Below are 18,488 nucleotides of genomic sequence, written 5' to 3' on the forward strand. Positions count from 1 at the left end.
TCTTTAATAAAGCCTAAACCACCGTTTAGAACCCCAACTTTTGGGTTTGAATCGTAATGTTGCAACTACGACCATGCTTCCAGGTCATGGTAGTTAATTTTGTGTGCTGGATAGGGGACTCATTCAGCTATATATCCAAACGCCGCCAAAGCTTGCGCTTGATTAATTTTGCAGTATTCTCTCCTATTATTGCAAAAATTGCATCTCATATCTACATAAAGGATATGAAGAACTTTGTTTTCTCACAAGTTCAACTAATCGAAAATGATCATACTGAATAATACGATAAGTAATGAACTGTAGTACAACAACAACAACAAGAAAATATATATTAAAGATCCACCACCAAAGCATTTTACATACAACATTAATTTAATGTCACACTAAACCAAAATACAACAAAACAACAATGAAGAAAGGAAGGAACAAATTACACAGAAAAAAAAAAAAAAAAAAAAACGATTAAAAGTAGAAAACACAAGTACAATAATAAAAACATTGCTTTGATAAGGTATCATATTCAAACTATTTTATTTAATTTCTGCGTCTTCTCCCACTCAATGGCCTTATTCTAAAGGTCTTCATTAGCCAGTCATGTTTCCTTGCAAACACAATGGGTCCAATTATTATTCCAACAGCAAATCCAAATCCATATCCAATCACAACTATTTTCCAACCAAATTCAAATGATGATCTAGACTCTTGGCTTGCTTCAAAGATTGAATGTTGAAAAGGAGCATTATCAGAATTCCCACATTTCTTTGTCAATGGTTTCCCACACAATCCTGGATTAGCTTCAAATGAATTGTTCTCAAATGTATCAAATTGTTTCCCTTGTGGTACAGGTCCCGTGAGATTATTATAAGAAACATTGAAGACTTCTAGGAAAGTAAGTTGTGTTAGTTGATGCGGAATCTCCCCTGACAATTTGTTCTGAGAAAGGTCCAATGCTTCCAGCTCTGTAAGGTTTCCTAGAGATGAAGGGATGTGACCCGTGAGATAGTTATTAGAAAGATTGAGCAACTGAGCTCCCTTTAAATTTCCAATAGATTTTGGAATTTCTCCAAGAAATTTGTTGCTTGAGAAGTCAATGGCTGTGAACAATTCTTGGACCTTTTCGTAGAACATATTCTTGCCTTTGTTTGTCATCATCATAGAATAAGTATAAGTCCGAGCATTCTCAGAACCCGAAACAAAAACTTTTTCTATAACGACATATGACGTTTCATGAATATATGTTGACAGTTGCACATTCTCAATTTTTTTGGCCTTCCAATTTTCAAGAAGTCTTAATGGCAACTTTCCCATAAAATCATTGTTGGAGATGTCAAGGATTCGCATGTCGGGGAACTTAAGATAATTTTGAGGTGTCTCCATTGGACCATTGAAATTGTTTGACCGTAAAATGAGGACTTCTAAATTTGGAAGATCTCCCAACCAAAATGGAAATCTATCATTGAACTTGTTATCACTAAGATCAAGGACCTTTAGAATCGTACACTTAGCCAGCGATCTCGGTAAACGCCCTTGGAATTTGTTTTGACTGAAATTTATTATCCTCAAATATTGGCTTCCTCTTATCCAAGTATCTGGAATGCTTCCTTGAAATTTGTTCTTTCTCAGATCAAGAACCGAAAGAGAAGCTTCAAAGTTGTCCAAGCATCGTGGAAGTGAACCACTTAAGTTGTTATTAGCCAAATCAAGGACTATAAGAGAACTCCGATTGCAAAAATATTCTGGCATATTTCCAGTGATTGAGTTGTTGGAAATAAAAAAATGCAAAGTGGAGACTGGTGGAATCGGAAGTGATCCTTGGAGAAAATTTGACCTGAGATCAAGATATTGTAGAGAAGTCCATGGAAGAAAAATTGGATGTTGACTAAAGCCCGTGAGCAAGTTGTTGGAAAGATCAAGAAATTTTAGACTTGCAGTACTTGTGTTCCAAATCCATTCTGGGACATGGCCATGAATCTTATTGTTGGACAAGTTTAGGTACTCCAATTCATGTTGGTTTCTTAGAAAATTCGGAAACTCGCTCAATTGATTGCCAGAAATAGCCAATGAAGTTAAATTTTTGAGCGTAACAAACTCATCAAACTCCACAATGCCGGTAAAGTGGTTGTTAGAAAGATCAAGAGATATAAGATTCTTGAGGTTAAAGACTGAGTTTGGAATTTGACCGTGAAGCTTGTTGGCTGAAAGGTCCAGCCTTGTTAGCCGATTTTCTCCCACGACAGAGGAGGTCAATTGTGTCTCATTCCTAAGCTCGAAACCACTCAAAAGATTATGGCTTAGATCAACTAAACTCAATTGTGGCAAATTTACAAGCTCAAAAGGGAATGGACCTGTCAATTGATTGTTGGAAATGTCTAGAGCAGATAGTTGAACAAGGTTTCCAAGTGAATGCAGAATGTTACCAACAAAAGCGTTTTTGTAAAGATAAAGAAGTCTGAGTTTAGTGAGGTTTCCAATTGAAGTTGGAATATTACCCATGAGAGCATTTCTTGAAAGAAAAAGAAGATTGAGTTTAGTGAGGTTACCAAGTGAAGGTGGAATATTACCCACGAAAGTGTTATCTGAAAGGTCAAGCAAAGTGAGTTTAGTGAGGTTACCAAGCGAAGATGGGATGGACCCCGAGAAATTGCAACCTGACAAGATCAATATATTCAAGAAGCCAAGGTTTCCTATGGAAGCAGGTAGTTCACCTGAGAAATTCGAGCCTCTGAGCTCCAATATCTCAAGCGGACTACTCCATGTAAAGCCAGGCAAATAACCAGTGAGGTCTTTATTTCCACCTACATTAAGATACCTTAAATTTGGCAGCTTAAATATACCCATTGGAAATTCCCCTTGCAAACCACAACCATCAAGAGAAAGGAATGTTAAAGAAGACAAATTTGCGAAAATATTAGGCACCGTAGAGTTAATGTTCACCCAAGCCAAATCAAGCTTTTGTAGGTGGGTCAAATTTCCAACTAGGCTTCTTAGGCTGTGCTTTCGGAGTTCCAAATCTCTATTAGACAAATCGAGGGATATCAAGTGCGACAATCGAGAAATTTCAAGCGGGATTTGACCAGAAAACTTAGAGGAAGAGAGATTGAGATCTATTAGTTTTGAAAGATCATGTACCTGGGATGGGATTTGAGAGTCGTTAAAGTCATTGTATGCAAGGTTAAGACTTTGGAGGTGAACAAGGCGAAAAAGGCTACTGTTGGAGTTGATAGAACCGTAGAGACAACTGCTACTGAGGTCGAGGCCAATTACATGACCTGTGTTCTCATCGCACTCCACCCCATCCCATGAGCAGCAATCACTCTTGTCTCCTTCTACTATCCATGACGCAACCTTTTTAGCATTAGGAGCAGATGTGTTGATGATAAAGCTTTCCTTGAACTGCAACAAGGCAGAAATGTCATCATGATGGCACAGGGGTTTCATAAAAGAAGAAGAATGAGTGAGTAAGAAAACCAAGCATATGAAAATGAAGAGAGAAAACGATAAAGCCATGATGTTGAACTAGTATTGTTTTGTGTTTGGCACTCTTAGATATGGTTTGAAGTGAAGCCAGGAGAGAGCATTAACTTATAGGCTGGCCGGACACAAAGTCTTGGAAAGCTCGGCAAGTGAGAAAGGGATCCTCTCCATTCACAATCAGTGGACCACATCATGAAAGCAGTCATTTAGGAATAAAAAAAAAAAAAGTTTTAGGCATATACCTCTTCTATTCAATGGTTAATTTCTCATAAATCCATGTCGGTCTGCAAATCAAGTCAAGTCGTTTGCGTGTTTGTCAGGAGATCTTAGCAGGGGCAGTGAACCAGAAGATCAGAGCCCCAAAGACCCAAGTCAAGTCTTTTGCGTGTTTGTCAGGAGATCTTAGCAGGGGCAGTGAACCAGAAGATCAGAGCCCCAAAGACCCAAGTCAAGTCTTTTGCGTGTTTGTCAGGAGATCTTAGCCGAGGCAGTGAACCAGAAGGTCAGAGCCCCCGAAGACCCAAGTCGAGTCATTTGCGTGGAGATCTTAGCCGGGAAAAAAAACAAAGAAAAGGAGTCAGCAACGTCTTCTTCGCACTCTTCTTAGCCATACAATTAAATTTCCCTTAATCCCGGCTGTTTGTTTTTACTTCCATCTGATTTAATACCTGCAAGCCTGAAAATTGTTGGAAATAATTTGGCGGTGCACAGATTTTTATTGAAATAAAATAATAAAAATTTTTAGGGAAAACTTCACTTTGACTCCCTTGACTTCCACCTTATTTTACAAACTCCCCCCTGAACTTCCAAATACCTCACTTCGGACCCCTGAACTTTGAATTTCTCTTAATGTAGACCCCTCCGTCAAATTTTAAACATCATATAACGTTTATACCTCTGACTTTTGTATAAAATTCCAACTTCCAAGACGTTTTTTTTATTTAAAAAAAAAAAAAAAAAAAAATCATGGATATTTTGGCCCTTTTTTTTTTTTGTAATTTTAACGGCTAAAATTGACGGAAGGGTCCTAATTGAGAGAAATTCAAAGTTCAAGGGTCCAAAGTAAGAGATTTGGAGGTTCAGGGAGGTTTGTAAAATCGGGTGGAAGTTTAAGGAGCCAAAGTGAAGTTTCCCTAAATTTTTAAATTAACAATAAAATAAATAAATTACAAGAGAAGAAAAGTGAAGTATGTAAAGATCTCACAGTGCTATAGAATAACATAAGAGCATTGTCATTAAAGGTTGATTCATGTGTCCCGAAGTAGATAACTTGGTGCGATCGGATCCTTTGATACGTAACCTTCCAAGATTAGATTATAGTGTCTACCTTCATTAAGAACGCACTTCAAATAACAAAAAGTAATAGAACAAACCAATTGTCAACCGTTTGCAGAATGGAAATGTGTACATGTTAACCGTGTTGCAAACTCTGCTGCCCACTGCTTGGCAAAATTGGTAACTAAAGATGTCATTGATAGAACTTGGAATAGGTCTATTCCAGATTGTATTTGTGATGTTATTTTGATGGAGTTTTCTGCTTCATCAAGTCATGATTTTTAATGAAAGTTTTTTATTTGGAAAAAATATAATTTAGCCCTCCAAACTACCAGTCATTTCTATTTTAGCCCCTTAATGTTTAAAAAATGATAAAGTAGCTCCCAAACTACCAAACAGTTGCAATTTAGCCACTCCGTTAGTCATTACCGTCAAATAGGATGAAAAATTCAAAATTACGTCGTTTTGGCAAGGTTGAGTTACTAAAATGCCCTTTCGAAAAAAAAAATCAATTTAAAAAATGCCCCCAAAACAACATCATTTTCAGGAAAGAAATAAAGGGAAAAAATAAAAGAAAGGAAAACCGGTGGTTTAGGGATGGCTTGCCGGCCACCCCATAGGCCATGGGGTGGTTGGGGAGCCACCCCCAAGCCACAGGCCTATGGGGTGGCCGCCCAGCCACACCCACAGGTCTGGGGGTGGCCGCCAAGTGACCCCCACAGGCCTGGGGGTGGCTCGGCAACCACCACATGGCATATGGGGTGGCTGCCCAGCCACCCCAACAGGCCTGGGGTTGGCCGCTCAGCCACCCCCATGGCCTGGGAGGTGGCTCGCCGGCCACCCCTAAACCACCGGATTTCCTTTCCCTTTTTATTTTTTTTTTCTCTTTCTCTTTCCTCAAAACGACGTCATTTTGGGGGGCATTTTTGAAATTGATTTTTTCTTTTTCTTTTTCTTTCTCTTTCTCTTTCCTCGAAACGACGTCATTTTGGGGGGCATTTTTTAAATTGATTTTTTTTTCTTTTTCTTTCTCTTTCTCTTTCTCTTTCCTCAAAACGACGTCATTTTGGGGGGCATTTTTTTAATTGATTTTTTTTTTTTAAATAGCATCTTAGTAACTTAACCTTACCAAAACGACATAGTTTTGAATTTTTCATCCTATTTGACTGTAATGACTAACGGCAGGGCCGGCTCAGGCCTTAGGCGAGTTAGGCCCTCGCCTAGGGCCCCCAATTTATTAAGGCCCAAAAAAAAAAATTGAGTTAAAAAAAAAATTGAAAAAAATAAAATAAAATTTATTTTTGACCAAAAAAAATATTAAAGGCCCAAATTTTTTTTTTTAATAGGGCCAAAAAAAAAATTTCATCAAAATTTAAGGCCTCAATTTAATAAAACTCTAATTAATAAATTCATTATAAATTCTAAAAATAATTTAAAAGAAAATAAAAAATAAATAAAAGAAGAGACAAAGCATTAAAGGCCTTCATCAGTATATGCCAATTCCCTAGATCTCTATAGCCTGTACACGCCTACAGTACACGAATACATTTTTTTTTTTTTTTTTTTTTTTGATTTGATACACGCCGATAATTGCAGTCATGCTCTTAGCCACTTTCTGAAAATTTTTTGTTTTACGTGAGAAAATATATTCGTTAGAAATAAAATATTGTCATTTATTTCCTAATTACTTTTTAGCCATCTAGGAAAAGCTAACAGCCAAAAATATAAACTGCTATCAGCCTAGTAAGCTTACCATGGGCATTTTAAATATCAGAATCTTTCTATTTACCATTTTACCTCTCCTCTTTGGTTGCTCTTTTCTGAGTTTTTCTTCTCTGCCTATCTCATTTTCTCTTCCTCTCCGACTCCGAGTGACTGAGTCTCCTGTCCTATCTCCAAGAATTGCTTCATAATTCATTTGCCAAATCAGGTTTTATTGTTCTATTTTTGTCATTTATTTTATTATAGTCATAATTTTTTTTTTGATAAATCGTGTTTGTTTAATTTGTTAGTATTTTTAATTAAACATGTCTACTAGAAAATATGCATCTGAATATGAAAAACTTAAAAAAAACAGAGAAAAGTAGACAAATTGATTGAATCTCAAGGAGGAGCTCTAAATAAATTTGTTATTAGCAATAAACAAAATCCTACCTAAGATCAACAATGTCACAAGAGAGATTAAATAGATTAGCCATATTATCAATTGAAAAAAAGACATTAGAAAATCTTGAATATAAATTTTGCATCTCAAAAAGCGAGTAGAGGAATTTATATATATATATATTACTTAAAAAAAAAAAATTGTTACTTAAAAAAAAAAAAAAATTAGGCCCAATTTCAAAGTTTTGCCTAAGGCCCCACAATACATTAAGCTGGCCCTGACTAACGGAGTGACCAAATTGTAATTGTTTAGTAGTTTGAGGGGCTACTTTATCACTTTTTGAAGATTAGGTGGTTAAAATGAAAAAGACTGGTAGTTTGGGAGCTAAATTATATTTTTCTCATTTTATTTCTAAAAAAATAGAACAAATCAATTGTCAAAGTCGATTGACTTTAGAATTTTTTTTTATTATTTTTTAAGAAAAGCTAATAATATAGCTATAGCTTTTTGTCATGAAATAAGTGTTAAAACTAAATGTATTGGAAAGGAAGAAGTGATCTCACAACACACTATATATTTCCTGGAGCCAAGCCAAAGAAATGATATATCATTTTATTTTATTTTAACAAAGAAATGATATATCTGTAAGAAATTCCATTTAAGTATGTCCCTTATGTCACATATATTATTGTAATTATAAAATTATGGTGTTCAATATTCTATTCTAATTTGAAGCTTATTATGTAAATCAAATATTATGAATTAAATGACTGATTTAATTCTTGTGGAGCAAGTATTTGATTTCAATCAAATATTCTGAATTAAATCACTGATTTAATTCTTGTGGAACAAGTATTTGATTTAATTAATGATTTAATGTTTGTGGAATCAATTAGCTGTATTGATTGATTTTTTATTCCTTGATGGGAGGAATAATTAAGGTAACAGCTCTAATTGAGGGTCCCCTGACCTACCTATAAATAAGGCCTGTGTATTCCATCAATTGGCACTCACTGGTAGGCATAGGTCAGAAGAACCTCTCAATAATTTTGTTTTTCTAGTTTGGTTGCTGTGAAGTTGTTCTTCAATTGGCTTGAGCAAATTATGGCTAGAGGTATTTATATAATTATTCATTCCGCTGCTAATTTTATTGTAAATTAGCATTTAATTATATATTGAATTATTACATGTGGTATCAGAGCCTTCTCTAGGCTATATTTGCTCGGTCTAGCATTATTATATGTCTACTGTTGATATATTTGTTTCAATGATTATTAAAACAAAATGAAACATACGGGTAAAATAAGGCACGCAATTCTAACAATGTTTGAGAGTTTTATATCTGAATTGTTTTGCAAATACTGCCTTGTTTTTTGATTCAAACAACACTTTTGACCAAACCACCATTAGACCCATATTGGGTGCCACCAGAGCACTAGTAAGAAAGTAACAGTGGGATACGGTGAAGCATTGAGAAAGATAATTTGGATTTTCTTTGCAACTCTAAAGTAATGCTTGTTGACGGGACCCAGAAGGCATGCTGCCGGACCAAAGGAGTTCCGTGAACCGGGAAGACTTCCTCTGGTTGATATCCAACATTGTTCATAAAATTCCCCAGGCTTCTCATTTTATAATGGTTTATACCCATGGCTATACTTTCCCAATCGAGTTTCGTACCCCACAGAGGCCACCGACGTGCATCTTGGTAGCCGAATCAGTGGCCATGGCGTCACAGTTTCCCCTGCCGTCAGCGGCGTTCTGCCGCGTGCAATGAGGAGCGATCCATCTCGGCCGCCCATGAAGAATGACGGTGGCATCCCTACACGGGTTGTCTGCCGTTTGGCTGGAGCGCCGGCCCTTGGTGGCCGGCGCATGAGGAACGGCGGCGGCGCATGAGGAAGAAGGGGAAGGGGTGGCGGCGCTAGGGATTGGGTATTTTCGGATTGGGGAAAATATGATCCGGGTATGGTTTCAAACCCATAAGGAAACCGGGTCTAGTGGTTTGGGCCATTGGGTATGGGCTTTATTTTACCCAAACCCAATTCAGTTTTAAAAAAAAAAAAAAAAAAAGTTTATTAAGTGGGCTAACCCGATTGGGCCAACCCAATACAGAAACCAAAGGCTGACCCAATAAGGAAGCCCAACCCGATAACCCATTCAGTTTTTTTTTTTTTAAAAAAAAAAAAAAAAGGGGAGAAACAAGTTTTGGGCTTATTAGGTTTAGAACTTGGGTTCTTAAGGTATAAAGGGCCTAAGGTCACTCCAAGACCATTAGGCTATTCATGTTATTATGCTTTTATGTTGCATTTTTATTCATCTTATGATTTAAATTGTTCAGTATTAAATTATTGTTTCTTTAATGCATGAACTTAAGGATATATTTATTCTTTTAATTGTTTAAATATAAATTGTTTGATGCCTGAACCTGAGAATAATTAACTAAGCCTCATGTGTTGGTGAATGTTTATGGTACTATCCAAAATTGCAATCGGAAAGCTCTGGCAAGGTAAGTCTTGGGACTTAAGTGTGCCGTTGTGCGCCCCCTCACTTATCTGGGACATTATCCGGTTATACTTTGGAAAAATACTATTTACCCACTAATATGATGGTTTTGTCTTTTATTCTTAGAAACTTTATTTGTGGCATCTATACAGTTATTGGATGTTAATGAAGTAGTGATTATCATAATAATTTTGGGAGAGCCACAGCATCCCGATTTTATAATGATAATTGCATCAAGATCATATATGTGAACTTCATAAGGAAAATTAACATCCTGTTGTAATTAATTCATAAATTTAATTACTAATCCCCACAGGGACGTTATTATTTTTATGATTTAATTAGAATAAGATAATAAATTTAACTTTAAAAATAAAATTTCTCTTAGGCCCACAGGTACGGAGAATTTTATTTATTAATGTTAAATTTATTAGTCCTATTAAAGAGTAAATTTCATGCGTGATGCAACCTTTGCCCACAGGTAGGTTGAAATTTACTATTAAATTAGCATTGGTTAATTTAAATAAATTCGATGTTAATGAAGTCGTAATTGTCATAATAATTTTTGGGAGAGCCACAGCATCCCGATTTTATAATGATAATTGCATCAAGATTATATATATGAACTTCATAAAGAAAATTAACATCGTGTTGTAATTAATTCATAAATTTAATTTGCCAATCCCCACAGGGACGTTTTTATTTTTATGAGTTAATTAGAATAAGATAGTAAATTTAACATTGAAAATAAAATTTCTCTTAGGCCCACAGGTACGGAAAATTTTATTTATTAATGCTAAATTTATTAGTCTTATTAATAAAGAGTAAATTTCATGCGTGATGCACCTTTGCCCACAGGTAGGTTAAAATTTACTATTAAATTAACATTGGTTAATTTAAATAAGGTTATTTCATAGCATTAAAGTATATAATTTTTCTTGGTTAATGGATGTATTCCTACTGCTTTAATTATTAGTATTTTATGTTCCAATAATTCTTAGTGGTAATTTTTCCTGACTGAAAAGAAAAATGTGTTTTTCACTTTGGGGTGTTTGGAGACTGAATTGGCGTTTCGTGTGGAAGAATCACCTTCTCCCACGGAATCAAGTACGCCACATGAGATTATTAAACATGAACGATTGTAGTGATTTAAATCGCTTAAGTTTCAACGTTCATAAAATCTCATATCAAGGAAAGCATTATGATTTTATTCCTTAATGTTTTAAGGCCAAAGAAAGGTCATTGAGGAACATTTAGTGAGTTCCAATAAGGCTTTGGTCTGCACCCTAATAGAAAAGCTTTAAAGTAAAACCTTTTATAGTTTCAAAATGTGCTTGAGCACATTATGGAAATGAAGGACATAACAGCTCATTACAAAGTCCCTAAAGGTTGAGTTTTTTGAGTCATTATGGTCAATTTTATTCTCTCATCTAAATATGATATTTTTTCAAATATCTTGTGGCACACATAAGGATAATTGATCAATTAAGGAATTTCTGATCATGTGTGTTCAAGAAGATGAGAGATTAAGACATGAGAATCCATAAAGGTTATTCATGTTAAGGGAAAGACCTTTATAGGCAATCATGTCCAATAGTTGATAAATGAGAACAAGGTGCCAACAAAGTGTTATGGCAATTATGATACTTGTTTTCTTACACTAAGGAAAATTATGGGCATATAAAGAATGATTGCATAAAGTATCATAAATGACTTGAAATAAAGGTAATCTCATACACCTAGTGTGTCATGAATCTCTTTTATTGACTCTCCTAAGGACTATATGGATTGAATTTGGTTTAGCAGTCCACGTTGTCAACATAATGCAGGGTTTTCTAAATAATACTTATTTACAATTGGAGGTTGTTGGGATCCATAGATTAATTTTAAAAATTCAGTTATGTCATTTTGACCTTAATAATGTTTTTATATATTCCACAATTCTTTTAGAAATTTAATTTCTATTTTAGTTTGTTAAAATCAAATTTGAATATTGTTAAAATTTTTTGGGTGGAATATTAAATTAATGGTCTATTTAAAATTGATCTAGATCCCAATTTTTGGAAAATTAATCCCTGCATATAAATGTTGACATAAAGCAGAGTCTTATGAATGAGAAAATCCTCTATGTTATGGCATTGGAGATTGAAATATATCTCTATAAAGAATAAAAGGTTGATAAATGATAGAGTTTTTACGACTCTTGAAATTTATTATCTTTGGTATTTAAGTGGACTGCATTAAGGAAAAGCAGACCAACTATATCACTAAAGGTGCCAACAAAAGGGTTTTTGAAATTCTTGAGATCATGTACAAGTGTAACATTTTTCATACTTCTTGCCTAAATGGTTAGAGATATCATATCTCTTCCGGTAATAACCATATAAGGTTTATGTATCTCTATCTTCTAAATCATAAGGTTTGGGCATTAATGCTTCCAGTACCTATAAGGTAGAAGTAGAGAAACAAAACAAAAGTCAAGATCGTAAGATCTGATAGAGGCAGATAGTATTATGGTAGGTATACGAAAAGGGGACATGAAAGGTAATGTTCTATTCTCCTAATGGAGTGAAGCCTTGAAAACCGCTGTGTATACATTTAACTGGGTTCCATTCAGGGTTGTCCATAAGACACATAAATTAAGGAATGAATGAAACCAAGTTCAAATTGTTTACACATATGAGGTTGTCTTGCTATAGTGAGGATTTATAATCCACACTTAAGGTAATTAGATTCAAAGACAACTAGCGGAATTTTATAGGTTATACAGTAAACTCCAAGGGGTTTAGGCTTTACTGTTCTTAATTTAGTCCTAGAATTGTTGATTCTACATTTCTAGAGGACGCTGAACTTAGTGGGAGTGCTTATCCTTAAGGGATTGAATTAGAGGAAGCACAAGAGTTGACTGAAGCCCCTTCACATGAAGGGTGTTTGATTGTGCTTAAGAAAAATCAAATTGATTATCTTCAAGCACAATCGGTTTCAGAACAGTCAACTCATAAGGAACAAGTTCAGAATGAACCTACTCAGACTTTGTCAAAAGTAAATGAAGTAGGATAAAGAAGATTCTCTAGAATAAGGCGACCAACAATCTCTAGTGATTATGTTGTATACTTCCAGGAGTTTGATTTTTATGTCAGACCTAAGGACGATCCAAAATTTGTTTTCACATCTTTTTGGGTGGAGATAACTTCACATTGTGTTTCAATGCCATGAAGGAGGAGATGAAATCTTTGGTTAAAATTCAAGTTTGCAATCTTGTTGACTTACCAAAGGGAGTTGTAGCCATAGGCTGCAAATGGGTTTATAAAACCTAAAAAGATGCTTCCGGGTAATGTTAAACGATATAAAGCTAGACTTGTAGCCAATGATCTTACCCAAAAGGAAGGCATTGATTATCATGGTATGAGTAGCTCATTTTGGTTTAGAGCTATATCAAAATGATGTGAAAAGCAATTTTCTTGAATGAGGATCTTAAGGAGGAGGTGTACATAAGACAACTTAAGGGGTTTTATTAATAACAGTTAGAAAGCTTGCAAATTAAGGATATCTATTAATGGACTAAGATATGTCTCTCATCAATGGTATACAAAATTTTTCCAAGGTTATTACCTCACATGGGTTTATTGAGAACCTTGTTAATCATTGAATATACCTTAAGGTCAGTGGGAGTAAAGTTACATTTCTTTTAGTACTGTATATAGATAATATTTTGCTTGCAAGCATTGATTTAGGTTTTTGCTACATAAAGTTCCTCTCACTAAAGTTTTGGGAGAGATTCAGAATGAAGAACTATGAATCTTCAGTAGCACCTATTATTAAAGGGGATAATGTCCCAAAATGTATTGAAACAAAGGCAGATGAAAAATATTCCATATGTATGCACAGGTCTACATTAGACCTAACATTGAAATAGCAATTGGACTATTGGGTCAATATAGTATTATGGAATATGCAATGAACCAAGAACTACAGTTTAACCTAAAGATATACTTACCATTTGGTGGTGTTTATTCAGGTTTGATTTTTGCTAAATGTGTAGATAGTAGAGAATCAACTTCAGTATATATGTACTGAAGATGCAGTAAGCAGACTATAGTTGCTACATCTACCATGAAAGCGAAAGTCATTACATGCTGTGAATTAATTACACAGGCATTATGGTTGAGACATTTTTGTTAAAGGTCTCAAGATTGTCGATTTTATAGTTAGACCCATAAAGATCTTCTAAGTTAATTCTACTGTAGTTATCCTTTCTAAGAATAAACTGAGTAGAAGCAGAAATATGTATATCGACATAAAGTATCTCAAATAGAACATTAAGTGACATGAAGTGTCTATTGAGCATATAAGTATTGAATTAATGATTGCGGATCCCATGACTAAAGGTTTACCGGTAAAGAAAGTATAAAGTCATGTGGAATATATGAGATTCATTAATTCATTTGTGCTTAGTTTCTCTTTAATTGGTCTATAGACATAAAGGTTATGTTATAAAGTTTTTTGTGCGCATATATATATTATTCTTATCCGTGGGGATAAAATTAAAGTTGGACCCGAATAACTTATAGGAAGTTCATTCATAAAGTACATTATCCATAAAGTACTCATTTAGGGAAATACTGCACATCGTGATACATGGAAGGGACGGCTTATCATATAAAAGCTTTACTGCCATGATTCGTGTGTATTATTCCTTGAATGAGTGGGAGGATTCCATGAATGGTTGGAATAGATAAAGTATTGGCCAAATCATAGAACTGAACACCATAAGGAATTTATGTGTCATAAGGGCCAAGTGGGAGAATGTAAGAAATTCCATTTAAGTATGTCCCTTATGTCACATATATTATTGTAATTATAAAATTACGGTGTTCAATATTCTATTCTAATTTGAAGCTTATTATGTAAATCAAATATTATGAATTAAATGACTGATTTAATTCTTGTGGAGCAAGTATTTGATTTCAATCAAATATTCTGAATTAAATCACTGATTTAATTCTTGTGGAACAAGTATTTGATTTAATTAATGATTTAATGTTTGTGGAATCAATTAGCTGTATTGATTGATTTTTTATTCCTTGATGAGAGGAATAATTAAGGTAACAGCTCTAATTGAGGGTCCCCTGACCTACCTATAAATAAGGCCTGTGTATTCCATCAATTGGCACTCACTGGTAGGCATAGGTCAGAAGAACCTCTCAATAATTTTGTTTTTCTAGTTTGGTTGCTGTGAAGTTGTTCTTCAATTGGCTTGAGCAAATTATGGCTAGAGGTATTTATATAATTATTCATTCCGCTGCTAATTTTATTGTAAATTAGCATTTAATTATATATTGAATTATTACATATCTACTTGCACTTTGGTGACCGTGAACTCAATTTATAAATGGGTTGGTGGTTTTCTAACTGCCAAGAAAATATTAAATGAGCAAACGGTAAGAATATAAGCTGAATGTTTTCGTCTAAAACTCATGAATATGAGTTAAAGACAACTTTTAAAACGGTCACAAACGACAAAGAAAAATCAATAGGTTTAGCAAGAGAAAAATTTGGGAAAAGAGATGTCAAGAGAGAAATAGAATATTAATGAGATAGATGTGTGAAGAGTGCCTGTTACATGTAGCGATGCATTGTTCACAAATGCAACAAAAATGTCTTTAGCATTTGAGATGCATAATTCCATGTAGATGGTTTTTTTAGTATTTTGTTTATCTGTGTTATATGAAAGTAAGAAATGGCTAAGCGATTGTGAATGTTCTAACAAGGATTAGGGTAATAATTGGTGTCCCCTCACTATATATTATGGTCCAAGAAAATTTCCAAGCGGTTAGGGCATATACTAGCACTACAAGAAAACAATTTTTTCATTACTGGAAATTTATGACGTTTTATCATGTCTGACACGTCAGAAAATTTTTCTGACGTGTGTTGACAATCAAAAGCATAGGGGTTAGAAAAAAAATTTTCCTGACATGTTAGTGGGTTGAACGTCAGAATTTTCTGACGTTTTATGGTACCACACGTCAGAAATCTTTTCTGACGTGGCAGATAGTTTTCTGACGTGGTACTAATGCCACGTCAGAAAACATTCTGACGTGGTACTAATGCCACGTCAGAAAACATTCTGACGTGGCATTTCTACCACGTCAAAATATTTTTCTGACGTGGTAGAAATGCCACGTCCCCTTACATTCCTGCTGTCCACTGCAAATTTCGGATATAACTGATCAAATGACTTCCACGCTTCACCGTTGGCCAGATGCCTCAATTTGCCGTCCTTTGTGCGGTTGTCTACATGCCACTTCATATGGGGCGATGTATACTGCGACATAAACAACCTTTGTAGTCTTGGTATGAGTGGAAACCACCTCAATACTTTTACCGGTCATTTCTTACTTGACGATATGGGTTGACCGTCCTCGTCCAAATGAATTTCATCTTTCCACTTAGATTTGCCACAAACTGTACATGAATCTAACTTTTTGTTGCCCTTCCAAAATAACATGCAATTATTACGACAAGCCGGAATCTTCTCATACCCGAGTCCCATGTCCCTTAGATATTTTTTTGTCTCACAGGTATTAACCGGCAAAGCTTCATTATCCGCAAGCAATAATTGATTGATAAACTCAAGGAGAGATGAGAATATCTTGTTACTAATTCCACCAACACATTTCAAGTTGTACAGATGAACAGTTGCGCTCAGCTTACTATGTTTGGTCCTATCATATAGCGGTGTCTTTGCCTCTTTAAGCAGCTCGTGGTACTTTTGGGCATCAACTTCATCCACTTCTTCGACTACAATTTTTTCATCACCCTGCACAACTACCTGAGGCTTACAGTTGCCTTCCCTGACATCATGCATGTTGAACACATCAGGCAACATAGCGTGCATATTTCCACCCTAATCACTGCTTCCACCTGCTTCATCTGTGGCCGGACGATTCAAAGGAGACGGTTCAACATGGTCCCAGACAGGCTTCTCACCATGAAACATCCAATCCTTATATATAGGAAGTATGCATTTTCCCCCTGTCAAGTGGGCGAGAACAATGCTTGGTGAATAGCGCCGGTTAAGGCAACACACCTTACACGGACAGTAAATCTTACCATCAGGTATTGTGCAGTTCCCAACTTCAAAGTCCACGAACAATCTACAACCGTCTCTGTATTCCTTCGTAGCCCTAGGCTTTGTCATCCAACTCTTATCCATTGTTGTCTACGGACATTAGAGAGAAATATACGGGACTTAAAAGTATTCAACAAACCCATACATATTAAATGAAATTTACATGCAAACTTAATTAGATGCTAAGGTTGTTGGTAATTTTTTTTTTTTTTTAAGTCATGAAAATTTCTTAAGCTTAAACGAAATAACAACTATTCCAAATGGGGACCATCAATAATGATCATCTATCTAGACTAGTTGTTTTCGTATTTTTTTTAGTACGGTTTAGGGCTTCCTTCATGCACTTTTTTAATTTTGTTCTTTTTTTTTTTTTTTCCTTTCAAATTTACATTATTTAATGTTGTTTAACCGTTAACATTTTTCATTCACATTCAGCTTCTATCATTTTTTCCCAAAAGTTCATATATATGCATTTGTTAGATGTTGGGGACCCTAGTTAAATAAAATAAATCTAGCTAGGGTACGAAGTCAATATATATATATATATATATTTTTTTCCTATTGTCAAAGTTTTTGGTCTTATAGCATTTATAAGTATTAATAGGGCAAAACCTAAACAATATACAAGTCTAAATTTAAATGCATTTATTATTATATATCACTAAACAAATTAAATAAATAAATCTAAGTTAATTACTAGTTTCCGGATATACCGATCAAAACCACATGGTTGTTCATATATACCACATGCATACCAAATAACAATCATAACACATAGCATGAATTACTTAATTAATTAACAAATTAACAATAAAGTACTATCTCAAACAAAGCAAAAATTTAAATAAGTTAACAATAAATGTGAAATTGTTATATATATATATCCCGGCCATATATATATATGGCCAGGTATATGGCCGGGTATATGGCCAGTATATATACTGGCCATATATATATAACAAAAAAATTGAAATGCATATACATAGCTAGGGAGGCACGACAGAGTGAAGCAATTCATGTAAATATATTAATCATCTTGCACAAAACCAAATTCATAATAATTTTCTTTTCAAATGTATTACACGAAATTAGCACAAACAATATCACCCAAACTTGCATACAAACACCAAATCCAAATTTAACCAAACAAACAAATAAATACAAGGATGCATGTACATATATATATATATATATATATATACCTGTGAGGAGCTCTTGTAGAAGCTAGAACCGGAGGGAGAGAGGATGACGGCCGGAGATCGATGGCAGAGAGACGGCAGGTGGGTTTAGCTGCGGGCGGATGATCACTAGAATTGTGAGAGAGAAACTATATATTGATCGCTTGAGAGAGTATATATACGGTGGAGAAGAAAAAAAAAAGAGGAAGCTTAATACTCGAGCTTCAGCTATGGCGGAAGAAAGAAAGAAAAACAGAGAGAAAAAGGAAAAGTTTTGGGCGGCCGGTACTGGTCTAGAGCTTCCAGCGCTGGGGGAAAGAAAAGATAAAAAAATAAAATAAAATAAAAATTCAAACGCGCCAGGCCTGTTAATTAAGAGGCATGGCATGCTAGCTGGGGGGGAATGGGACGCGTCTGTGAGGCTCGAGGAAATTTCATGCCGTGCCATGTTTGGCACGTCAAGAAACGACTCCGAAAAAAAAAAAAAAAAAAAAAAATCTACATAATTATATATCTATAATTATTTGTTTATATATATATATATAGTGTTCTGACGTGGTATTTCACCATGTCATAATTTTATGACGTGGCGGTGTACATCAGAATTCTTTGACGTGGTACACCGCCACGTCAGAAAAATCATGACGTGATGGTGTGCCACGTCAGAGAATTCTGATGTGGTACACGGCCACTTCAGAAAAATTCTGACGTGGTAAATGTCTCCACGTCATAAAATATATAATTTTTTCATTTTTAAAATCTATAATATTTTTTTGACGTTGCAATATTTAACACGTCAGAATTTTCTGACGTGTTTGTT

The 18,488-nt window shown here is 34.9% G+C and overlaps 1 protein-coding gene across 1 annotated transcript; it reads right to left on the minus strand.

The window, feature by feature from the left end:
* Positions 1-353: 353 nt before the first annotated feature.
* Positions 354-3,529, minus strand: LOC132182706 (receptor-like protein 7). The gene has a single exon (XM_059596024.2). The coding sequence runs from the start codon at positions 3,505-3,507 to the stop codon at positions 535-537; it is 2,973 nt and encodes a 990-aa protein (XP_059452007.2). The 5' UTR covers positions 3,508-3,529; the 3' UTR covers positions 354-534.
* Positions 3,530-18,488: the final 14,959 nt, after the last annotated feature.

The sequence above is a fragment of the Corylus avellana genome, chromosome 5 (assembly GCF_965113065.1).
Source record: "Corylus avellana chromosome 5, dhCorAvel1.hap1.2, whole genome shotgun sequence".
Taxonomy (NCBI): Eukaryota; Viridiplantae; Streptophyta; class Magnoliopsida; order Fagales; family Betulaceae; genus Corylus; species Corylus avellana.